The sequence below is a fragment of the Osmerus mordax genome (assembly GCF_038355195.1).
Source record: "Osmerus mordax isolate fOsmMor3 chromosome 28 unlocalized genomic scaffold, fOsmMor3.pri SUPER_28_unloc_7, whole genome shotgun sequence".
Classification (NCBI taxonomy): Eukaryota; Metazoa; Chordata; class Actinopteri; order Osmeriformes; family Osmeridae; genus Osmerus; species Osmerus mordax.
Window position 1 is genome coordinate 171759 of NW_027120410.1, and position 25524 is coordinate 197282.

Consider the following 25524-nt stretch of genomic DNA (forward strand, 5'->3'; position numbering starts at 1 on the left):
CCTTACACACACCATCACACACCTTACACCCCCCCACACACCTTACACACACACACACACACACACTTCACACACACACCCTCAAACACCCTTACACACTCCCTCACACACAAACACACCTTACGCACACACACCTCACACACACACCCCCTCACTGCTGTTCCTCCACCCGCCCTCTGCTGTTCCTCCACCCTGAGACGTCTCATCAGAGGGGTGTCTGGGGAACACCATAAGATGGGTCACCTGAGAGTGTGTGTGTGAGTGTGTGTGGAGTGACTGATACCAGTACTCGTTGTATTAAGGACAGTATTAAGGTCTTGGTGTCTCTGGTTCCCTCTGAGCTGGAGAGCAGCAGGTATCCAAGGAGACAGAGAGAGAGGGGGAGGAGGGCAGGGGAGGAACAAGTGGGGGTAGGAGGGGGAGGGGCCAGATAGGATTTCAAAGTGTTTTGGTTTCCCCAAACCTCATGTAATCATAAAGTAAAAGGCACTTCAAAAAAATGTTACAAATTCCGGTGTATTATATAGAACACCTCTCTGTGTGTATATATATATATATATAGATAGATATAGATAGATACTGTATGTATACACACGCATTATCATATAGGAAGGAATGCAGAGTTTGAGGACTATAAACACTTAACAGTAGATATAGAATATATATAATATAGGTGACCTTCTCAAACAGCTCCAGAGAGCTGGCCAGGTGGGATATATAAAAAGGAGAGGAGCAAAGAAGAGAGTGAAAAGTTGACAGCACTCGCAGGTGTGTGTATGTGAGAGAGAAGTTTAAGGTTTTTCATGGATCAAAGACAAAGTTTCGTGGCAGGTTTTCAGTTGCACAAACTGAAATGATTTGCATAGAGGCAAGAAGAAAACAAGTGGCTTCCTGATGCGTTCACACAGTTCAGCTGAACGTACAGTAATTAGAACGAGGACCAGGAACAGTCGCATCCTTGACAGAACAGGAAGAAAAACAGTTCCAGAAGACTGAAGTTATATCCTCACAGACAGCTACAATTGGTTCTAGACTTCTTTGAAGCAAAAATATTAAAAAATAAAACAAGATAGTTTGAGAAACGTAAAGCAGGAAGGGCTTCCAAGTCAGCAGCTGATTGGTGCAGGCTTAAGGGGCGTGGCCAGGTAAGGGGGTGTGGCAGGGCCCAAGGAATGATGAGTGTATGCGCAGGGAGGTGTGTCTGAAGAGCGAGCCAGCCAATCAGAAGAGGGCACAGCATAGTGTCTGTGTGTGCTGCCTAGCCCCTACAGTTCCGTATCCTGGTACTGCTGGTTGTAGCTGCGCTTGGTGTGCTCTGCCAGCTGGCGGCGGTACTCTTCCTCCTCCTCCTCCTCGCTGTAGAACGAGCGGCTGCCAGAGCACAACACCTTGGAGGGCGGGGCCTGTGGCTCAGGACGAGAGCTGGATCTGAGCACACAGACAAACTCATGAGTACACTGCTACAAAAACAACTTCTGATGATAAATATGATGATATGATATTTATATTTGATATACAGTCTAGAATATATGTATACATATGAAGGCAGGAGGAGGACACAGGGACTGAGGCCCTCCTCCTCCCCCTCCGCCTCCTCCTCTCCTCCTTCTCCTCCTCCCCCTCCTCCTCCTCCCTCTCCCTCCTCCTCCCCCTCCTCCCTTCCTCCCTCTCCTCCTCCTCCTCCCCTTCCTCCTCCTCCTCCTCCCCCCCTTCCTCCTCCCCCCCTTCCTCCTCCTCCTCCCTCTCCCTCCTCCTCCTCCTCCCCCTCCTCCGCCTCCTCCTCTCCTCCTTCTCCCCCTCCTCCTCCGCCTCCTCCTCCTTCTCCCCCTCCTCCTCCCACTCCTCCCTCTCCTCCTCCTCCCCCCCCCTCCTCCTCCCCTTCCTCCTCCTCCTCCCCCCCTTCCTGCTCCCCCTCCTCCTCCTCCCCCCCTTTCTCCTCCTCCTCCCTCTCCCTCCTCCTCTCCCTCCTCCTCTCCTCCTTCTCCCCCCTCCTCCTCCCACTCCTCCCTCTCCTCCTCCTCCCCCTCCTCCTCCTCCCTCTCCTCCCCCTCCTCCTCCTCCCCGTCCTCCCCTCCTCCTCCCCCTCCTCCTCCCACTCCCCCTCCTCCTCCTCCCCCCCTTCCTCCTCCTCCCCCTCCTCCTCCCACTCCTCCCCCTCCTCCTCCCACTCCTCCCTCTCCTCCTCCTCCTCCTCCCCCCTTCCTCCCTCTCCTCCTCCTCCTCCTCCCCCACTTCCTCCTCCCCCTCCTCCTCCTCCCCCCCTTCCTCCTCCCCCCCTTCCTCCTCCTCCTCCTCCCCCCCTTCCTCCTCCTCCCCCTCCTCCTCCCACTCCTCCCCCTCCTCCTCCCACTCCTCCCTCTCCTCCTCCTCCTCCTCCCCCCTTCCTCCCTCTCCTCCTCCTCCTCCTCCCCCACTTCCTCCTCCCCCTCCTCCTCCTCCCCCCCTTCCTCCTCCCCCCCTTCCTCCTCCTCCTCCTCCCCCCCTTCCTCCTCCTCCTCCTCCCCCCCTTCCTCCTCCCCCCCTTCCTCCTCCTCCTCCTCCTCCCCCTCCTCCTCCTCCCCCCCTTCCTCCTCCCCCCCTTCCTCCTCCTCCTCCTCCCCCCCTTCCTCCTCCTCCTCCTCCCCCCCTCCTCCTCTCCTACCCTATAGGCTGGGGTCTCCCTTGCTCCAGGCGGGGGGTCTTCAGGGGGACTGCGTAGATGTCAGGGTGCTTCTGGGAGATCTCCAGCTGACACACACACACCAGATCAACATTCTGATCAACATTCTGCTCTACACATCCTAGAGGAAACTCCAGAGTTCAAGTAATGAAACAGTTATACAGTGAGGGAAAGCAGAGGTAATACAGTAGATTTTACACAACAGCAGCCTTGAAATAGGAAAAAGCTAAATTAGCTCAATAACTGACTCTGGATCAGGTTGATTTACCAAAGAGAGACGCACAGACACACCTACAGAAACACACTCACACCTACAGAAACACACTCACACCTACAGAAACACACTCACACCTACAGAAACACACATACACCTACAGAAACACACACACACACGCCTACAGAAACACACATACACCTACAGAAACACGCTCACACTTACAGAAACACACTCACGCCTACAGAAACACACACACGCCTACAGAAACACACACACGCCTACAGAAACACACACACGCCTACAGAAACACACTCACACCTACAGAAACACACTCACATCTACAGAAACACACTCACACCTACAGAAACACACTCACACCTTCAGAAACACACTCACATCTACAGAAACACACTCACACCTACAGAAACACACTCACACCTACAGAAACACACACACACTCCTACCCTGGCGTTCTGTGCCTCCTGCAGCTCCAGAACCCTCTGGGCGCGTGCAAAGTGGTCCATCTTCTCGAAGGCCTTGATCTTCCCAGGAAAGAGGTGAGGGAGGGGTCATCCTGCACCTCCTCCAGACCCCTGGGGGGCGCTGTGAGGACAGGGGGCCCGCCGGGGGGCGTGTCCTGCTGGGACCGGAAGGAGGGCTTGAGCGCCACGGGAGGGGGCGGGGTCCCCAGGGTGCGGGGCTTGCCAAAGGAATTGAGGAGCGTGGAGGCGGAGCGGAGGGGCGGAGCCAGGTCGCTGGGGCTGCTGGAGTGGGAGTCAAAGCAACGGGTGGTGGGTGGGGCTTCGTAAGAAGGGACCGCCCCCTGCGAAGAAGGGGCGACACCCACATCGTCCCTAAACACCAGCTTCACCTATGGAGGGGGACGGGGGACCGGGGGGGACATGTAGCGATTGATTAAAACAAGTAAAGTATAATCAAAGGCTGGACTGTAATACTCCAGTGGCTGGAGATTCTACCTCCTAGTTGAAGCAGCTAACAGAGTCCAGCAGAGTTACCAAACCATCACCCCCAGGAGGACAACCCTGGACCCCCAGCCTGGCTGGGACTAGTAGAGTACAGGGGGGCCTCTGGACCCCCAGCCTGGCTGGGACTAGTAGAGTACAGGGGGGCCTCTGGACCCCCAGCCTGGCTGGGACTAGTAGAGTACAGGGGGGCCTCTGGACCCCCAGCCTGGCTGGGACTAGTAGAGTACAGGGGGGCCTCTGGACCCCCAGCCTGGCTGGGACTAGTAGAGTACAGGGGGGCCTCTGGACCCCCAGCCTGGCTGGGACTAGTAGAGTACAGGGGGGCCTCTGGACCCCCAGCCTGGCTGGGACTAGTAGAGTACAGGGGGGCCTCTGGACCCCCAGCCTGGCTGGGACTAGTAGAGTACAGGGGGGCCTCTACCACCACAGAGGGAGCAGTTCTAGGTGGGGAGGTACCGTCTGCTCCAGTGAGCTGCTGTGGGAGGAGTCTGAGCTGCTGTGGGAGGAGTCTGAGCTGTGCTGGGCGTGGCTTCTCCAGACCAGCCCTCTTCAGCCTGTAGCTCCAGAACAAGATCAACAGTGGGAGTGCGTGCATGTGGGAGGTGGAGGGGGGGGTGTTTGTGTGTGTGTGGAGTGGGGTGGAGGCAGAAGTATGAAATAATATGTAGACAATGGTTCATGTACAGCCATAAAGCTAAAGTTAAAGCTAAAGTTACAGCTAAAGTTGTGTGTGTGTCAGCTTGGAGGGAGTGTGTGTGTGTCACCTTGGAGGGAGTGCGAGTGTGTGTGTGTCACCTTGGAGGGAGTGTGTGTGTGTGTGTGTCACCTTGGAGGGAGTGTGTGTGTGTGTGTGTCACCTTGGAGGGAGTGTGTGTGAGCGGCGGGCTGGTGTTGCTGATGACCTCCCTGCTGCCCACCCTCCTGATACGACCTCGGATCTCTGGACTGCTCCTCCGTAGGATCTACACACACACGCACACACACACACACGCACACACAGCACACACACACGCACACGCAGCACGCATGCACACTCACGCACACAGACACAGGACAGTCAGAGGGCAGGGAGCAGGATGGGGTTGTCCCATGCAGGCTGCAGCCAGGGGGTCGAGCGGGGAACATGGCGGGGGGGTTCTCTTGGTTGACTCCAGAGTTAGTTCTTGTGGTGTAGAGTATTCAAATGACATTTGTAGAATGTCCTTTACACTTCCACTAGCATGTATAATGCTAACATTTACCCTTCCACTAGCAAGTATAATGCTAACATTTACACTTCCATTAGCATGTATAATGCTAACATTAACACTTCCATTAGCATGCATAATGCTAACATTTACCCTTCCACTAGCATGTATAAGGCTGACCATTTACCCTTCCACTAGCATGTATAATGCTAACATGTTGGCCATGAACATGGGTCTGGGGTCAAGATGGGGTCAACATTTGGCATATCACAGGAATACAAAATTCAGAATAAAATACTATTATTTCACTAACAGCTGGTTATTTGGAACTGAGAGTATACAGCGAATACGGCGATAACCCTTGCCATGGCAACATGTCACATGCAGGTTGCTAGGAAACAGGCTGGGGCGGGTTGACAGGGCGTGCAGTTAGTTGTGAGTTGTGGTTATAAACCCCTACCCCTACACCCAACACACACACACACACACGCACACATTTTACCACATGCTAGCACAACATAAAGTCTCTGTTTCCCCTGGATGGTTCCAACACCAGACAGCAGGGCAGGGCTGCAGTACTGCTGCAGGCAGACACTGACACGCTGGATCCTTTACACACATATATATATACATATATATATATATATGTGTGTGTGTGTGTGTGTGTTCTGACCTCTTCAGCCAGGACGGGCTCTGAGGAACGGCTGATGGCCGACACCTGCTCGGCCAGCTCTGTGTCCAGCTCGTTATCGGTGTAAGCCCCGCCCTCATCCGCCGTGTCGTCGTAGTCGCTTGCCAGCCGGCTGTCCATGCTCAGGTAGTCAGCTGACATGGCCGACAGGTAGGACATGCGGTCCTCAGGGAGATCCAGCTCAGTCTCCATCCCCTCCAGCTAGAAGAGACACATGATGGATCTTGGTGTACAGACAGGAAGCAGGAAGCAGGAAACAGGAAGCAGGAAACAGGAAACAGAAAAGAAAAGAAAGAAAAGAGCCAAGCTGTAGAGCTGGTAGGAGGAGAACACACTGAGCATGCCCAGTAGAAGGCTGAAAAACACACTGAGCATGCCCAGTAGCTACTGATGCTACTCAGGAAGTACAGGACCCTGCTGCCATGGTGACCAACTGGAGCAAGATGTTACTCACAACTACAAACTATAAATACTAATACAAACATATTATACAAACTATATACTAATGTTACTGCACTATTAATATGAATATATTGTGGAAACTCTACATACTAATATGAATATAATGTAGAATATAGACAAAGTTAGAAAGAGTGTAAGAAGTGTGTTCTACAGAAGAGAGCACTGGATACTGGATAACCCTAACCCTACAGCTACAGAAGACAGAACTGGATACTCGATAACCCTAACCCTAATAGTTACAGAAGAGAGCACTGGATACTTGATAACCCTAACCCTAACAGCTACAGAAGAAAGCACTGGATACTGGATAACCCTAACAGCTACAGAAGACAGCACTGGATACTGGATGACCCTCACAGGTACAGAAGAGAGCACTGGATACTGGATAACCCTCACAGCTACAGAAGAGAGCACTGGATACTGGATAACCCTCACAGCTACAGAAGAGAGCACTGGATACTGGATAACCCTCACAGCTACAGAAGAGAGCACTGGATACTGGATAACCCTAACAGCTACAGAAGAGAAGTGTAGTTTTGCTGTGTGCATGTGTGTGAGAGAGTGTGTGTGTGTGTGTGTGTGTGTGTGTGTGTGTGTGTGTGTGTGTGTGTGTGTGAAAGTGTGTGTGAGAGAGTGTGTGTGTGAGAGAGTGTGTGTGTGTGAGAGTGTGTTACCTTGCTACCCAGACTGCCTGAATGTGTGTGAGAGAGTGTGTGTGTGAGAGAGTGTGTGTGTGAGAGCGTGTGTGTGTGTGTTACCTTGCCCTCAGACACCCAGACTGCCTGAATGTGTGTGAGAGAGTGTGTGTGTGAGAGAGTGTGTGTGTGTGAGAGAGTGTGAGTGAGAGTGTGTGTGAGAGTGTGTGTGTGCGTGAGAGTGTGTGTGTGTGTGTGTGTGTGAGAGAGAGAGTGTGTGTGTGTGTGTGAGAGTGTGAGTGAGTGTGTGTGAGAGAGTGTGTGTGTGAGAGAGTGTGAGTGAGTGTGAAAGTGTGTGTGAGAGAGTGTGTGTGTGAGAGACTGTGTGTGTGTGAGAGAGTGTGTGTGTGAGAGAGTGTGTGTGTGAGAGTGTGTGTGTGAGAGCGTGTGTGTGAGTGTTACCTTGCCCTCAGACACCCAGACTGCCTGAATGTGTGTGAGAGAGTGTGTGTGTGTGAGAGAGTGTGAATGAGAGTGTGTGTGAGAGAGTGTGTGTGTGAGAGCGTGTGTGTGAAAGTGTGTGTGTGAGTGTTACCTTGCCCTCAGACACCCAGACTGCCTGAGTCTGTTGCTGCCTGATACAGTCTTTCACACTGCCGTACCAGGCATCATTGCTGGAGTTCAGCTCTATAGTGGCTGTGGGGGAGAGAGAGGTGAGAGGATGATGGAGGATGAAGGAAGAAGAGAGATGGTGAGTTTTAGTATTGTGGATCTATCTAACTGCTGTGTGTGTGTGTGTGTGTGTGTGTGTGTGTGTGTGTGTGTGTGTGTACCAGTGAACAGGTGACTGCAGGTCTTTCTCAGCTTGACTCCCTGTGTGTGTGTGTGTGTGTGTGTGTGTGTGTGTGTGTGTACCAGTGAACAGGTGACTGCAGGTCTTTCTCAGCTTGACTCCCTGTGTGTGTGTGTGTGTGTACCAGTGAACAGGTGACTGCAGGTCTTTCTCAGCTTGACTCCCTGTGTGTGTGTGTGTGTGTGTGTGTGTACCAGTGAACAGGTGACTGCAGGTCTTTCTCAGCTTGACTCCCTGCTCGTACAGCTTGCGGGAGCTGCGGCTGGATGCGGGCAGCAGCCTCTGGCGGAGGGCCTTCACACCCTGCCGGCTGTCTGGGCTGAAGAACACCACGATGGGGTACCATTGGCTGTAGTTCAGAGTGTCCACTGCCCTGGGCGTCACATCCAGCAGAGCGTGCTTGTCCTGGGAGGGGGAGGGGGGGTGAGGTCACCATGTGCAGTCCTGTAGGCAAGTGTTCTTATGTCCTCTGTTGTCATGCTGAGGCTGTCAGTGACATGGCCTGTTTGCCTAATGAAGGGATTTGGTCAACTTTGTATGTATGTCAGTGTGTGTGTGTGCATGTGGTGTGTGGTGTGTGTGATATGTGTGTGTGATATGTGTGTGTGTGATATGTGTGTGTGTGTGTGTGTGTGTGTACCTGCTCTATGATCTGTCTGATGGTGTTGAGTCTCACCACCCCGGAGGATTTCTCTGAGCCAGCGTCCTTAGGCTCCGTCTCTGGGGAGGTCAGAGGTCAGGAACACAGGTTACACACTAACACACACACACTCCATCTCTGTACTTACGGGACACACACACACTCCATCTCTGTACTCACTGGCAATGACAAACTGGTCCGGCAGTTCAGTAGCCAGCTTTTCATTGGCTGCATCAGCGATGGGTCCAAACAGCACAACAGGACGCCTGAAACCAGCTGTAGAACACACACACACTTGATGTTTCAAAGGATGGATGGATAGGTATAGCACAGTAGTAGTGTCTGCCTGGAGTGTGTGTGTTTGTAAGGCTACTCCAGCTGCTAATGCTTTAATCAATAAGGTAAAGTACCCTCTGTTAGCTTTTAGCTGTCTGGGTCTTCTGTCAAGCTCCATCACACACTGGCCTGCAACGGCGTGTGTGTGTGTGTGTGTGTGTAAGGTACCTCACTTTCTCCCTCGTCCTTTTCTCACACTCACACACACACGCACGCACACACACACACGCACACACGCACACACACACACACACACACACTGCAGCCCACCTTCTCGCAACACCACCCTCTCATAGGCGGGGAAGCGCGTTGCCACGGGGACGGCGCTGACATCCTCCCTGCTCTTCCTCAGGTCCTTCCTCTTTGCCGCCCTCTGACCCCGCAGACGCCAGAAATCTGCCCGGTCAGAAACCCCGCCCCTCTGGGAACTCTGGACACTGGCCATCTGGTCTGCCCTGGGAGGAGGGAGGAGAGAGGAGAGAGGAGAGAGGAGAGAGAGGGGAGAGAGGAAGAGATAGGAACATGTCACATATACATCTCAGAGAGAGATAAAGGGAGAGGGTATGTGTAGGTGTGCCTGTATGTGTGTATCAGGCTAGTTGTCCAGTCCAGTTCTCCATGCTAGTTCTCCATGCTAGTTCTCCATGCTAGTTCTCCATGCTAGCTCTCCATGCTAGCTCTCCATGCTAGCTCTCCATTCTAGTTCTCCATGCTAGCTCTCCATGCTAGCTCTCCATGCTAGTTCTCCATGCTAGCTCTCCATGCTAGTTCTCCATGCTAGCTCTCCATGCTAGTTCTCCATGCTAGCCTGCTCTCCATGCTAGTTCTCCATGCTAGCCTGCTCTCCATGCTAGCTCTCCATGCTAGCTCTCCATGCTAGCCTGCTCTCCATGGCAACCTGCCATGTGTCCCACCTGCTCTTGTTGGGGATGATGCCCTTCTCCAGCAGCTGGTTGTCCTTTCCCATGCGAATGGCCAGCCAGCTGCCCAGCTTGCCGTCATACAGCGTGTCCAGAACCTTGAAGACCTCCCCGCGGGGGAACGCCAGGCTCTGAGGAACCTCCTTCTCGTACTCAAAGTGTGTCCTGATGAAGAAGGAGTCCCCTCGCCCTGACACCAGGATGTCTCTGTACACTGGAGGAGCAGAGGGACGGAGGGGACAACATATGTTTCATCATGCTAGTGTGAAAGTAAGGTCTGCTGGGTATGTTGTAGGAAGAGGTAGACACTATACCTCCATAACCCTGAAGAGGTGTTGGAGTGTTTGTGACAGTAGAGATCAGTCCTCCTTTCCCAGACCGACTGCCTCCTGTCAATGTGTGTGTGTGTTCTACTGCTGGTGTGTGTGTGTTCTACTGCTGGGAGTCAGGTGGCTGAGCGGTGAGAGAATCGGGCTAGTAATCAGAAGGTCGCCGGTTCGATTCCCGGCTGTGCTTAATGACGTTGTGTCCTTGGGCAAGGCACTTCACCCTACTTGCCTCGGGGGAATGTCCCTGTACTTACTGTAGGTCGTTCTGGATAAGAGCGTCTGCTAAATGACTAAATGTAAATGTACTGCTGGTGTGTGTGTGTGTGTGTTCTACTGCTGGTGTGTGTGTGTGTGTGTGTGTGTTGGGCCCGAAGTTAGACCTCCAGTGCTTTAGTAATGTGCAGTAAGAACACAGAGACTAGAGTAGAACACAATACAGTAGAGCAGAGCCTCACCCTCTGGTTTGCTCTGGGCCAGGATGGTGACGCTCTCTCCTCTAGGGATCTCCAGCAGGAACAGGACCGCCTCCTCCCTCACCACGCCCCTAAAGTCCACCTGGTTCACCTGCAACACCACCACAACACATCACTAATTAACCCTGACTAACTAGGGTAGGGTTAGGAACCTTCATGATCTGGTCTATAGAGGTTAGGGTAAGGAACCTTCATGATCTGGTCTATAGAGGTTAGGGTTAGGAACCTTCATGATCTGTTCTATAGAGGTTAGGGTTAGGAACCTTCATGATCTGGTCTATAGAGGTTAGGGTTATGAACCTTCATGATCTGGTCTATAGAGGTTAGGGTTAGGAACCTTCATGATCTGTTCTATAGAGGTTAGGGTTATGAACCTTCATGATCTGTTCTATAGAGGTTAGGGTTATGAACCTTCATGATCTGGTCTATAGAGGTTAGGGTTATGAACCTTCATGATCTGGTCTATAGAGGTTAGGGTTAGGAACCTTCATGATCTGGTCTATAGAGGTTAGGGTTAGGAACCTTCATGATCTGGTCTATAGAGGTTAGGGTTAGGAACCTTCATGATCTGGTCTCCGGTGCGGAGGCCCTCCTCCTCAGCAGGGCTGCCCTCCTGGACGCCAGCGATGAAGATCCCCACATCATTCCCTCCTGCCAGCCTCAGACCCACACTGTCTCCCTTCTGGAAGCTCACCATCACTGTGTTAGCCCTGCGGGAGGAGGGAGGGAGGGGAGAGAAAACAAGAGACAGAGAAGTATACAATATGAGTATACAATATGATATGCTCATCTATCATGCTGTACCTCTGTGATTCCAGGGAAGGAGAGATGATGTGAGGAGGAGAAAGGAGGAGGAGAGGAGGAGAGAGGATGGGAGGAGACTCACCCATAAATCTCCTCATCTTCAGGGCTGGGCCGCAGCAGGATCTTAGGAGTGGTTGTTACAGCAGCTATAAAAGACACAAGCAGATGAAGGACCACGGTGTGAAAGAAGAGACAGTAAAGTCCTGCCTCTACCTCAAGGCAGAAGGTGGCATACTCCAGGTGCATGGTGGGTACCTGGGGGCAGGTCGGAGTGTGGAGGCCCTTGGTCCAGCTGAGCAGAGGGGGTGGGGGGCACCCTGAAGGGGGAGGCAGGTGCAGAGAGTGGCCCTCGCTGGCCATCCTCCCTGCCAATACAGCCAGGCACATTAACACTAACCATAACTCTAACTGTAAATAAACAATAAACAACATTTAAACAGAACCAGGGGGTTGTTCCATCAACGTATGTTAAGGGAAAGCCAGGCTTACTTAAGCGAGAGTTCCGTTCCATTAAAGTGGCTTATTCTAGTTCTAGCTAAGTAACCAAGGTAACTTATACCTCTGAACTAGCCTGCTCCGTGTCAGGCTAAAAGTTGAGCTAAAAAAAAAAAGAGGTTTGCTTGTTAGTGGAACGGAACGTTAGTGAAAACGCTTGAGGCTTAAGTCTAATTTGACGTTTACCTAAGCAAGGATTTTTCGTGCGGCTTTCGTTAGCGACATTGATGGAATACCCCCCAGATATCCCTTCACTCATCAGTCCTCCCCTCTACCTTTCACCACCCAGTCCCCCTCTCACCTGGTGAGGTCTCTTTCCCCCTCTCACCTGGTGAGGTCTCTCTCCCCCTCTCACCTGGTGAGGTCTCTCTCTCCCTCTCACCTGGTGAGGTCTCTCTCCCCCTCTCACCTGGTGAGGTCTCTCTCCCCCTCTCACCTGGTGAGGTCTCTCTCTCCCTCTCACCTGGTGAGGTCTCTCTCCCCCTCTCACCTGGTGAGGTCTCTCTCTCCCTCTCACCTGGTGAGGTCTCTTTCCCCCTCTCACCTGGTGAGGTCTCTCTCCCCCTCTCACCTGGTGAGGTCTCTCTCTCCCTCTCACCTGGTGAGGTCTCTCTCCCCCTCTCACCTGGTGAGGTCTCTCTCTCCCTCTCACCTGGTGAGGTCTCTTTCCCCCTCTCACCTGATGAGGTCTCTCTCTCCCTCTCACCTGGTGAGGTCTCTCTCGTTGGAGGAGTGGGAGGACAGGTCAGACTGCCTCCTGTCTGTCTCGGGGGAGTAGGAGCGTAGGGACTCCATCTCTGACATCTCTACGAGACAGAAGGAGGGATGGGGGAGAGAGATAGAGGGAAAGAGATATAAGGAGAGGAGGGAGGGTGAAGGAGGGAAAGAGGGAGATAGAAGGGGAGGAACAGAGAAAGAGGTTAGAGACACAAAGCAGTTTAAACCACCACCTTCACCATTTGAGTCACCACATAACGACGGTACCTGATTGGTTATCCCAGAAACCCAACCACCTTGTGACAGTGAGGAGGAAGACCATTTGGGTCCCAAAGCCCTACAGATTACCCTCTGATACTAGCATACCAATTCCACAGACAGTACACAGTTAACGGCTGTGGAAGTAGTACACTAATACAGTTAGTATTTTCACCAAGCTGATAAAGTATGACATGTAGGACTGAGACATTAGAAATGTAGACTAGCGGCTCTCTAACAGACCCTGACAGTAAATCAGCAAAGAAGACGGGGAGGAGAAGAGCGAAGGAGGGGAGGGAGGGAGTGAGAGAGGGGGGTGAGGGAAGGAAAGGAATAAGAAACAGACATCAAAACTGAGAGAACCCATAAAGCATTGAGTGAGAGGGAACAGGGCTGCACTGCAGGACACAGCAGTGTCCTGTGCAGCAGTGCCAGGCTGCACAGGCTGACAGCTACAGCTCAGTTAGAGCTCCAGAGACGCACGTCTGGAACACTGCAGAACTCCGGACCCAGAACACTGCAGAACTCTGGACCCAGAACACTGCAGAACTCTAGACCCAGAACACTGCAGAACTCCGGACCCAGAACACTGCAGAACTCCAGACCCAGAACACTGCAGAACTCCGGACCCAGAACACTGCAGAACTCCAGACCCAGAACACTGCAGAACTCTGGACCCAGAACACTGCAGAGACCCAGAACACTGCAGAACTCTGGACCCAGAACACTGCAGAGACCCAGAACACTGCAGAACTCTAGACCAAGAACACTGCAGAACTCTAGACCAAGAACACTGCAGAGACCCAGAACACTGCAGAACTCTAAAGCCAGAATAGGGGTAACCAGCTCCTGGAGGAGGGAGGGAGGGAGACTGGGCGACGAAGGAGAGAGGAGGGAGGTAGAGACAGAGATGGATAGAGATGAACTGATAAGGGGTGAGGGGTAGAGAGGGAGGGTGGTTTGCTGAGTGGTGCTTCTGTGAATGCTTCCTTGTGGGTTAACATGCTACACATGCTGACAGACAGGCAGGCAGGCATACGTATATATTCACATAAGATTTCCATTTGCAAGTCATTCTCAGTACTAAAGGATGGATGAGGTTTATTGCTGTGGGTTAGGGTTAGGGTTGCTGTGGGGTTTCAGAGAGAGACAGTACTTGCAGGGGAGGGTGGATGAAGTATAATAACATCAGACAATAGGAAGGTCACAGCACAGAGGGCACATAGGATTAGGGCTGTGCATGTGTGAACGGGTGTGTATATGAATGTGTGTTACTATGTGTGTGTGTGTGTGTGTGTGTGTGTGTGTTTGTGTGTGTGTACATGTTGGACTGGAGGTCTGTTTGATGTCATGTTTTGAGTTGACTGGTGTTGTACAGAACACTATGTACCCTGCAATCTCTTTCTCCCCCTCTATCTCTTTCTCTCCCTCCCACACTCTCTCACACACTCTTGTGCCCTCTTCTCTCTCTCTCTTTCTCTCTCTCTCTCTCTCTCTCTCTCTGCTTCCCTTCCTCCACATCGTTCCTGTCTCTTTAATCAGAGTGTTGGCACAGACTGCCAGTCTGCACAGGCTGCACAGGCAGCACAGGCTGCACAGGCAGCACAGACTGCACAGGCAGCACAGGCTGCACAGGCAGCACAGGCTGCACAGGCAGCACAGGCTGCACAGGCTGCACAGTCTGCACAGGCTGCACAGACTGCACAGGCTGCACAGGCTGCACAGGCTGCCAGTCTGCACAGGCTGCACAGGCTGCACAGGCTGCACAGGCTGCACAGGCTGCACAGACTGCACAGGCTGCACAGGCTGCCAGTCTGCACAGGCTGCACAGGCTGCACAGGCTGCACAGGCTGCACAGGCTGCACAGGCTGCACAGACTGCCAGGCTGCACAGGCTGCCAGTCTGCACAGGCTGCACAGGCTGCCAGTCTGCACAGGCTGCACAGGCTGCACAGGCTGCACAGGCTGCACAGACTGCCAGGCTGCACAGGCTGCCAGTCTGCACAGGCTGCACAGGCTGCCAGTCTGCACAGGCTGCCAGTCTGCACAGGCTGCACAGGCTGCACAGGCTGCACAGGCTGCCAGTCTGCACAGGCTGCACAGGCTGCACAGGCTGCACAGGCTGCCAGTCTGCACAGGCTGCACAGGCTGCACAGGCTGCACAGGCTGCACAGGCTGCCAGTCTGCACAGGCTGCACAGGCTGCACAGGCTGCACAGGCTGCCAGTCTGCACAGGCTGCACAGGCTGCACAGGCTGCCAGGCTGCACAGGCTGCACAGGCTGCACAGGCTGCACAGGCTGCACAGGCTGCACAGGCTGCCAGTCTGCACAGGCTGCCAGGCTGCACAGACTGCCAGGCTGCCAGTCTGCACAGGCTGCACAAGCTGCCAGGCTGGGGGTGAGGCTGGAGGGAACTCCGTGGAGTAATGGGTGAAAGAGAGGGTTTTAATAATTTCCCTCTGATCACACACATGAATCTCATCTAGATAGTCTGGATGATGAGTTGGGATGTAGGAAGAGAGGAGGAGGGAGGGAGCAGGAGAGAGGGAGGGATGTAGGAAGAGAGGAGGAGGGAGGGAGCAGGAGAGAAGGAGGGATGTAGGAAGAGGAGGAGGGAGGGAGAAACTTTTTCTCGCTCAAATCCTCCACTGCCCTCAGGCCCTCTATTCCCGCTGAACCAATAGGGGGCCTGAAATGACTTCTTACAAATGGGACTCTCAGAAAAGAGAGAGAGGGGTGAGCCCTCACGATGACCTTCTTAGCAGGAAGTGAGGTCATACAAGTCATGGGATCAGGTTTCAACAGTTTTAATTGAAATACATTGTCGTGAGTCAGTAGGGGACAGTGGCAATGTAGGGGTTATGGAAACCTGAGCCTGAGGAATATTAAAAACCTGTCAAACACAGACGTAGGTTAATAACAGTGTGTTACTATGTTATGATGTCATCTTACTCACGTTGGTCTCATGCAACTTTCTGTGCTCAGGAGAATGTCAGGCTCTTTCTGCACAACATGATCTTACTACACACAACATGATCTTACTACACACAACATGATCTTACTACACACAACAAGATCTTACTACACACAACATGATCTTACTACACACAACATGATCTTACTACACACAACAAGATCTTACTACACACAACATGATCTTACTACACACAACAAGACTGTGAGGATACATGTGAGGATACTTCTAAAATGGCATTTACCCCACCATCAAGATAAAATGTTATTCTAAGTTCATTAAAATAGTTGTTCCACTGGCATTATTCAACTTAGTCTGGGTATAAAAATCACACAATACAAAATAAAGTGATTAAAATACTTTATTGGTTTAGGAAAAGTATTAAAAATGTTAAGCTATAGCAAAAACAAAGCTGTGCGAGCTTTCCATGTGGTTGCAGCTTTAAGACCAAGCAAGCACACAGCATGTCTTGGGGGTCCTTCATCTAAAAGTATGACATTTTATCTGGAAGAGAGAACACAAAAAAGGATTTCTCTTTTCGTACGGTGGAAGAAATCTCTTTTTGTAGTTAAAATGCTGTTCTTGTCTAGGCAGCTTGGAGAACAGTCCTCACTTACAGGCTGGTTATTAATATCAACGCTTCACCAAGGGTTAGGGGTTAGAGAGGAGGGAACTAACCCTAACCCTAACCCTAACCCTAACCCTAACCCTTGGGTTAGGGGTTAGAGAGGAGGGAACTAACCCTAACCCAAGGGTTAGGGGTTAGAGAGGAGGGAACTAACCCTAACCCAAGGGTTAGGGGTTAGAGAGGAGGGAACTAACCCTAACCCAAACCCTTGGGTTAGGGGTTAGAGAGGAGGGAACTAACCCTAACCCCAAGGGTTAGGGGTTAGAGAGGAGGGAACTAACCCTAACCCTAACCCTTGGGTTAGGGGTTAGAGAGGAGGGAACTAACCCTAACCCTAACCCTTGGGTTAGGGTTAGAGAGGAGGGAACTAACCCTAACCCAAGGGTTAGGGGTTAGAGAGGAGGGAACTAACCCTAACCCAAGGACGCAACGCCTTTACTGTGACGGCTCTCCGTTTGTGTGTTTGACTGTGTGTGTGTGTGTAGGGTGAGTGTGTGTAGGGTGTGTGTGTAGGGTGAGTGTGTGTGTAGGGTGTGTGTAGGGTGTGTGTAGGGTGAGTGTGTGTGTGTAAGGTGAGTGTGTGTGTGTGTAGGGTGTGTGTAGGGTGAGTGTGTGTGTGTGTGTAGGGTGTGTGTGTGTGTAGGGTAAGTGTGTGTGTGTGTAGGGTGAGTGTGTGTGTGTGTAGGGTGTGTGTAGGGTGAGTGTGTGTGTGTGTGTGTAGGGTGTATGCATTGTTCACGTCAGCCAGCAGTTGCCAAAATGTGGGTAAAATGTGGGTTTCCATGTTCAAGCCCTCCCAACCAGATGTGGGTCTGCCGGCCTGGTCAGGCCAGAGTCCTCTCAAGGAATGTTGAAATAATGCCATTGGATATGTCTGATGACATGAATGACTGTTAATGGACCTTCTAGCATCCACACTGCCATGATCTGTACTCTGACCACACAGCTGCAGTACAGGCTGGTTTCCAAGACACATCAAACCCCCAAAATTGAATAAATAATTTCTCCGGGTCAGACAGCTAACCCTAACCTATCAATATGCTCTAATAAAAGGTTCCTGGTAACATGTGTGTGGGAAACCGGCCCATCTCTATGGCAACTACACACTACTGTTATTGGCCGGGTCACATGACTCACCGTCAGGCTCGGAGTCGGAGTCGAGCAGCGGGGGGATTCGCACCAGGACCTGGCGGTGGTCTCTCTGCACCACCAGCTGCAGCTTCCCCCGGGATCGCTCGATCAGCCGGCCCGCATCGCTCAGGGACAGGTTCTCTGTCACTGTGCCGTTTATCTGGGGGGGACAGTGTTCCAGTCAGACACATCGTGTTCCAGTGTTCCAGTGTTCCAGTCAGACACATCGTGTTCCAGTCAGACACATCGTGTTCCAGTCAGACACATCGTGTTCCAGTCAGACACATCGTGTTCCAGTCAGACACATCGTGTTCCAGTCAGACACATCGTGTTCCAGTCACACACATCGTGTTCCAGTCACACACAGTCACACACATCGTGTTCCAGTCAGACACATCGTGTTCCAGTCAGACACATCGTGTTCCAGTCAGACACATCGTGTTCCAGTCAGACACATCGTGTTCCAGTCACACACATCGTGTTCCAGTCAGACACATCGTGTTCCAGTCAGACACATCGTGTTCCAGTCAGACACATCGTGTTCCAGTCAGACACATCGTGTTCCAGTCAGACACATCGTGTTCCAGTCAGACACATCGTGTTCCAGTCAGACACATCGTGTTCCAGTCAGACACATCGTCTTCCAGTGTTCCAGTGTTCCAGTCACACACATCGTGTTCCAGTCAGACACATCGTGTGCCAGTCAGACACATCGTGTTCCAGTCACACACATCGTCTTCCAGTGTTCCAGTCAGACACATCGTCTTCCAGTGTTCCAGTGTTCCAGTCACACACATTGTGTTCCAGTGTGACAGTGTTCCAGTCACACACATCGTGTTCCAGTGTTACAGTGTTCCAGTCAGAGACATTGTGCTACAGTTCTACAGCTACATTGTTACAGTGTTTCAGTGTTACAGTGGTATAGTCAAAAGAGTTGCAATGTTACAATGATACAGTGTAACAATCCTCAAGGTCCAAGGTCAGAGTAACTGACCTTAAGGATGATGTCTCCCTCCTGCAGGCTGCCGTCCCTGGCGGCCAGGCCGGTGCTGCTCATCTCCTTAATGAAGATCTGACTCCCCAGCCTCAGACCGTACTCTACACACACACACACACACACACACACACACACACACACGGATACACAAACGCAAGCGTACACATTAAGACTCATGACAACTGTGGAGGTAACCAAACAAAATCCTTCCAGCCCTTCAGTCTGCACTGTCCTTGTCTGATCAGTGTCATTATGTTTAGAACAGAGAACTGGTGAAAACAGACCTTGACTCTGACCATGGAAATACAGTCAAAACTGTCTGCCCTGTTTCTACATTGCTATGGATCAAAGTGTCTGCCCTATGATAAAAGGTGTAAAGTGACACAAAGAGGAAGGGCGGGTGGGGGGGTTAGGGTTAGGCGGTACCTTCGTTGGGGCGGTTCTTGACCAGCAGGACGTTGAGAGGTTTCTCCAGAGGCTCCAGGCCGCGGGGCGCGGTCCTCCCAGACTCAGGGTCCTGATCCTGGCTCCTCCCCCTCGCCATCCTGGGCGTGTCGGGGCTGTACCTCCCCCCTCCTCCTCCCCCACGCTCGTAGCTGTCCCCCCGGCCATAGCCCCCCCCCCTCTCCCCGCTGCGCCCCCGTTCCCCTGGATACCGGAGCCTCTCTGGGCCGCTCGGCTCACGGTCCAAGCTCCGCCCCCGGCTCCCGTCACGCCGGCCATCCGGGCTGGGCGATGCCCTCTCCTGGCTCCGCCCCCGGCTCCGCCCACGGTTACGGTCATAATCGCGCGTGTGATACTCGGGTTCCAGGTGGGTCTTGTTGTCGGGGGTGTGGTCACGGGGGCGGGGGAACCCGGGGCCCCCGTTGTCCTGGGGCCAGGGGGCGTCAGAGTCATAGTAACGGGTAGACGGGTCTGGAGACGGAGGCTGCTTCAAGGAGTGGAGAGAAACCTTCCTTGGTCTCTTCACTGTCTGTCACACACACACACACACAACTTAAATAAAGGTTGAGTAAGTGTTATTTTCCCAAATTACAGAGCATACTTTTATTGTACTTTACTGCACGGAACCACTGTGGGTAATGTTCCAACTAGTCAACTAGCAGGAACATCCCATTTGAATGGGCTGAGCCTAATACAGAGATATTCTGCTCTACACTGGAGCACTGGGTTAGATAACACGTGTTTCACTGAACCCAAGAGATTAGAGCATGTACTAAGTCACTCTTTCTCTATCTCTCTCACACACACGCACACACACACACTCTCACCTGATCTTTCTTCACAAACAAACACATCAGATCAAACCCAACACACACACATGAAAACAAAGCAAGCACACGCACACATTTAAATGCACAAATAAGCAGGCTGTGTTTGTGTGACTGTGCAGCTGTTCCCTGTGCCCTCCACTGTCACCATGACAACATCAAGACTAGCAGCCTCCTGTAGGCTCTATTGTCACCATGACAACATCCAGACTAGCAGCCTCCTGTAGTGTTCACCAGCGCTGTGTCCGGGTCAGGGTTATGGCCAGGCTCAGGGGTCATGGTTATGGCCGGGATCAGGGTTATGGACGGGTTCAGGGGTCAGGGTTATGGCCAGGCTCAGGGATCAGGGTTATGGCCAGGCTCAGGGGTCAGGGTTATGGACAGGGTCAGGGGTCAGGGTTAAGGCCAGGGTCAGGGAACTCACTATCTTTGCGACCTTCCCACATTTCCGCAGCTGCTGCACAGCGAAGGAATGAGGCACGTTGTCCATGAGGATGGTGTTGACCTGGATGACCCGGTCGCTCTCACTGGAGGAGGGGAAGGAAACTTCATTCATAAAGATTATTGCCTCACGCATTTTCATGTGACATAAACTTGTGTGAATAAGGTATGTGAGGTGTTACTGCATGTGTTCTGATGTAGATATGGCAGGATGTTTCCTAATAACGTGAATGTGGCAGGATGTTTCCTAACAACGTGGATGTGGCAGGATGTTTCCTAAAAACGTGGATGTGGCAGGATGTTTCCTAATAACGTGGATGTGGCAGGATGTTTCCTAATAACGTGGATGTGGCAGGATGTTTCCTAACAACGTAGATGTGGCAGGATGTTTACTAACAACGTGAATGTGGCAGGATGTTTCCTAACAACGTGAATGTGGCAGGATGTTTCCTAACAACGTGAATGTGGCAGGATGTTTCCTAATAACGTGGATGTGGCAGGATGTTTCCTAATAACGTGGATGGGGCAGGATGCTTCCTCCTAATAACGTGGATGTGGCAGGATGTTTCCTAACAACGTGGATGTGGCAGGATGTTTCCTAATAACGTGGATGTGGCAGGATGTATCCTAATAACGTGGATGTGGCAGGATGTTTCCTAATAACGTGGATGTGGCAGGATGTTTCCTAATAACGTGGATGTGGCAGAATGTTTCCTAATAACGTGGATGTGGCAGGATGTTTCCTAATAACGTGGATGTGGCAGGATGTTTCCTAATAACGTGGATGTGGCAGGATGTTTCCTAATAACGTGGATGTGGCAGGATGTTTCCTAATAACGTGGATGTGGCAGGATGTTTCCTAATAACGTGGATGTGGCAGGATGTTTCCTAATAACGTGGATGTGGCAGGATGTATCCTAATAACGTGGATGTGGCAGGATGTATCCTAATAACGTGGATGTGGCAGGATGTATCCTAATAACGTGGATGTGGCAGGATGTTTCCTCATAACGTGGATGTGGCAGGATGTTTCCTAATAACGTGGATGTGGCAGGATGTATCCTAATAACGTGGATGTGGCAGGATGTTTCCTCATAACGTGGATGTGGCAGGATGTTTCCTAATAACGTGGATGTGGCAGGATGTTTCCTAATAACGTGGATGTGGCAGGATGTTTCCTAATAACGTGGATGTGGCAGGATGTTTCCTAATAACGTGGATGTGGCAGGATGTTTCCTAATAACGTGGATGTGGCAGGATGTTTCCTAATAACGTGGATGTGGCAGGATGTTTCCTAATAACGTGGATGTGGCAGGATGTTTCCTAATAACGTGGATGTGGCAGGATGTTTCCTAATAACGTGGATGTGGCAGGATGTATCCTAATAACGTGGATGTGGCAGGATGTTTCCTAATAACGTGGATGTGGCAGGATGTTTCCTAATAACGTGGATGTGGCAGGATGTTTCCTAATAACGTGGATGTGGCAGGATGTTTCCTAATAACGTGGATGTGGCAAGATGTTTCCTAATAACGTGGATGTGGCAGGATGTTTCCTAATAACGTGGATGTGGCAGGATGTTTCCTAATAACGTGGATGTGGCAGGATGTTTCCTAATAACGTGGATGTGGCAGGATGTATCCGAATAACGTGGATGTGGCAGGATGTTTCCTCATAACGTGGATGTGGCAGGATGTTTCCTCATAACGTGGATGTGGCAGGATGTATCCGAATAACGTGGATGTGGCAGGATGTTTCCTAATAACGTGGATGTGGCAGGATGTTTCCTCATAACGTGGATGTGGCAGGATATGGCTTGATGTGGTTGGATGAGGACTAACAACAGCAGGCCGTCAGCGGGGCCTCCCTGCAGGACGTCAGACACGATGATGGACGTCTCTCCGCTGTCCACGTTGGGGTTGTCCCGCCCCCCCGACACGGCAATTCCAAAACCCATCTTGGCATCCTAATGAGATGGAGATATGGAGAGGGAGGAGAGAGAGAGAGAGGGAGGGAGGGAGGGAGGGAGAGAGCGAGGGAGTTGTGTTGAGGGGTAAATGTATAGAGAAGGAAGGACAGACAGATGTTTATGTCACCTGCTCTTTAACGCTCATTCTCCTGACAGTCACACACACCACACATAGATGCAAAGATGCAGAGGGATGGAGAAGGGAGAGAGAGAGATACATTATCACACAAAGAGAGAGAGAAGAGAGGGAGAAAATAGTTGGGGTAGAAGAGAGAAGGAGTTTAGGGGAGAGAATAGAGGGTTGAACTCACCCTCTGTAGAGTCACAGTGTACTGCTCCCAGACAGTCTCCTCCATTCCTGAGCTCTGAGGGGAGAGACACCGTGGGTTAAAACTTCCTCCACCTCCACCACCTCCACCTACACCAGGGGTGGGGCACGTCCGGCCCGCGGGCCATATGCCCGCGGGCCGGACTTTGACCAAATATAGCAGGCACATTCTTAAGTTGATAATACTGTACGGCCCCCGAATGATTTTATAAATATCCAAATGGCCCTTGGCAGAAAAAAGATTCCCCACCCCACCCCTGACCTACACCTACACCACCTCCACCAGCTGGACCCTGACCACTGACCCTTTCTACACAGAGGCTGCATACCTGACCTGAAGCTAGTGTGTTTCATTCCTTTGCACAAGCAAGTGCACAAACACGCACACACACAAACACACACAGAAAAACAATGGTTCTGCAGCAGCTGACTGAAAATAGAAAGCACCAAGAGCACACTAACTCATCCCTCTCTGGGATGTGGTTGGCATGGAAACACTTCCTGGATGGTGGGGGTGGAGCCAGGCTGGATAGAGGACCTATCAGCTCAGAGAGGCTCCGGGCTCTAAGACAGTTAAACCTTCAGCTCATCCTACTAAAGGTAAACAGGATTTAGATCTGAACCTTATCAGCGTACACACACACGTTTACCCAGACACACACACACACACAAACATACATTCTGTAGGACCTCCATCATGGTAAGGGTTACACACACACAGACTGTGTTGTACGGTTTACGGTGTACAGGGTTGTGTTGTACGGTTTACGGTGTACAGGGTTGTCAAGTAACAACAACCATCATTTTCAATCCCCAGTTCTCATGATGAGGGTGGATCTTCTTGAATACTGGTCTGTTTATCCTTCTGACAGCTTTACAAGGCAAAGCGGCATGTGTGTGTGTGTGTACGTGTGTGTGTGTACGTGTGTGTGTGTACGTGTGTGTGTGTACGTGTGTGTGTGTACGTGTGTGTGTGTGTGTGTGTGTACGTGTGTGTGTGTACGTGTGTGTGTGTACGTGTGTGTGTGTACGTGTGTGTATGTGTGTGTCTACAATGCTGGCATCCACTGCTGCACTTAAAGTCTCTCAGCTAGAGGAGCTCTGCTCCCATGAGCACTGACCCAAAAACCTGCTGCTCTGAAGGAGGGAGGGGCGCACACACACACACACACACACGCATACCTACACACACACGTAAACACATACACACACATACCTACACACACATGTACGTACACACACACGTAAACACACACACACATGTACATAAACACACACACACACACACACACACACATACATACAAGCAGCAACAAACATTAACAGCTAAGAAGACTGGTCATAAGTGGGTCAGACCGACATCAACCCTGCCAGGAGATAAGATGTTCTCTGCATCCACAAGCTGCAAACCTCATTTACAGTTCCCCATAACACTAACACCTCAAACACACACACACACACACACATTATAACTTCAAAGATACAGACTCAGAGTGGCACAAGGTGCATCAGCGCTCCCAAACTCAGACTCAGCATTCTTAAAGATCACACACACACACACACTCTCTCTCTCTGCTACCTGGTGAAGCAAAGCTGCAACCCTGAGAGCTGTTCTCCTCCAGCCCTGCTCCATCACACAGCTCCCTCCAGCCCTGCTCCATCACACAGCTCCTTCCAGCCCTGCTCCATCACACAGCTCCCTCCAGCCCTGCTCCATCACACAGCTCCTCCAGCCCTGCTCCATCACACAGCTCCCTCCAGCCCTGCTCCATCACACAGCTCCCTCCAGCCCTGCTCCATCACACAGCACCCTCCAGCCCTGCTCCATCACACAGCTCCCTCCAGCCCTGCTCCATCACACAGCAGGGGCACACACACACTCACATGAAACAGCTTTCCTCCACAGCTCATCTCAACACCACTAACCCTGGTGTAGTCACCCTAACCTAGTAGTCATCCTGCTCTTGTGATCCAGGTGGAGCTCCAGCTGATGCAGAATCACTCGTTCCTGATAACTTCAGCCACACATCCTGCTTCTCTCCCCTTCTCTTTATCTCTCTCCATCTCCCCCTCCCTCTCTCCCCTTCTCTCTATCTCTCTCCATCTGATCCTCCCTCTCTCCCCCTCTATCTCTCTCCATATCCCCCCGTTACTGCTGCTTGACAGTCTTTCTATCTCTCCCTACACTCTCTGTACAGAACAATATTTTTTTTCACACCAGGCAGTAACTAGCGGTGCATGACTCGACGTCGTTCATCAACAGTTCCACCTCTGCAGGGATCCTTTCTCACACAGTCACCTTGCAGCTCGAGGATCAACACCAGGTCTGTTTGGGGGATTTACAGGGAGGACAAATGGGTTTGAGGTGAAAGCCAGCTATTCACTGTGAGCTATCACTGGGCTGCTGACAGTGCTGTTAGCAGTAGCACTCATCATTAGCTTCTAGCGCTAGCAGGAGCGTATGGTACCAGTGCTTCACGTAAATATCAGACAAGCTGGAAGTTAACCTACTCTTCTCTCTGCTGTTATTCTGATCTCTGAGAGACACATTAACCTCCAGACACGTAACAGAAAACACCTTCACATTTAAACAGCAGCCTTCCAAATAAGTAGTGCTAGGTAGAGGTTAGGGTTAGAGGGAAGAAGACATTGACACCAAAACAACTTTAGGCTTAAAGATACAGAAGCTACTGGACACATAGCAAAACAGCAAGGTGCAAAACCAGCAAACTAGTGGGAGAGAGGAGGAGAGAGGAGGAGAGGAGAGGGGAGGAGGAGAGGAGGGAGAGAGGAGGAGAGGAGAGAGAGGGGAGGGAGAGAGGAGGAGAGGAGAGAGAGGGGAGGGAGAGAGGAGGAGTGGAGGGAAAGAGGAAGAGTGGAGGCAGAGAATGGAAAGAGGAGGAGAGGAGGAAGAGAGGAAGGATCTACAAGGAGAGAGCAGAGATCAGAGTCTGCTTACTCTCTCCCTCTACCCCCGCTCCCTGTATCTCTCCCACCAGTTTGAGCAGACAGGTGTTCCCAGCTGGAGTGTAGATCAGCACCACACTGGTCCTCAGGTCTCCCAGCCCACTCAGGTCCAGCCTGCACACTCCTCTCTCCCTCTCTACTCCTCCTCTCTCCCCCT

At 51.7% G+C, this 25524-nt stretch overlaps 1 protein-coding gene across 1 annotated transcript in view; it reads right to left on the reverse strand.

The window, feature by feature from the left end:
• Positions 1–25524, reverse strand: part of LOC136939002 (tight junction protein ZO-2-like) — a 34642-nt gene continuing 9118 nt past the window's right edge. Inside the window, 23 exon segments of the mRNA XM_067231865.1 lie at positions 1–1428; positions 2642–2727; positions 3341–3426; positions 3429–3747; positions 4720–4824; positions 5723–5941; positions 7433–7533; positions 7885–8095; positions 8331–8410; positions 8511–8606; positions 8937–9121; positions 9581–9800; positions 10371–10479; positions 10948–11098; positions 11275–11338; positions 11448–11557; positions 12394–12493; positions 17401–17554; positions 18389–18492; positions 18818–19364; positions 20087–20189; positions 21945–22069; positions 22384–22437. Coding sequence (XP_067087966.1) covers positions 1266–1428; positions 2642–2727; positions 3341–3426; positions 3429–3747; positions 4720–4824; positions 5723–5941; positions 7433–7533; positions 7885–8095; positions 8331–8410; positions 8511–8606; positions 8937–9121; positions 9581–9800; positions 10371–10479; positions 10948–11098; positions 11275–11338; positions 11448–11557; positions 12394–12493; positions 17401–17554; positions 18389–18492; positions 18818–19364; positions 20087–20189; positions 21945–22069; positions 22384–22437 — 3492 coding nt within the window. The 3' untranslated portion in view covers positions 1–1265.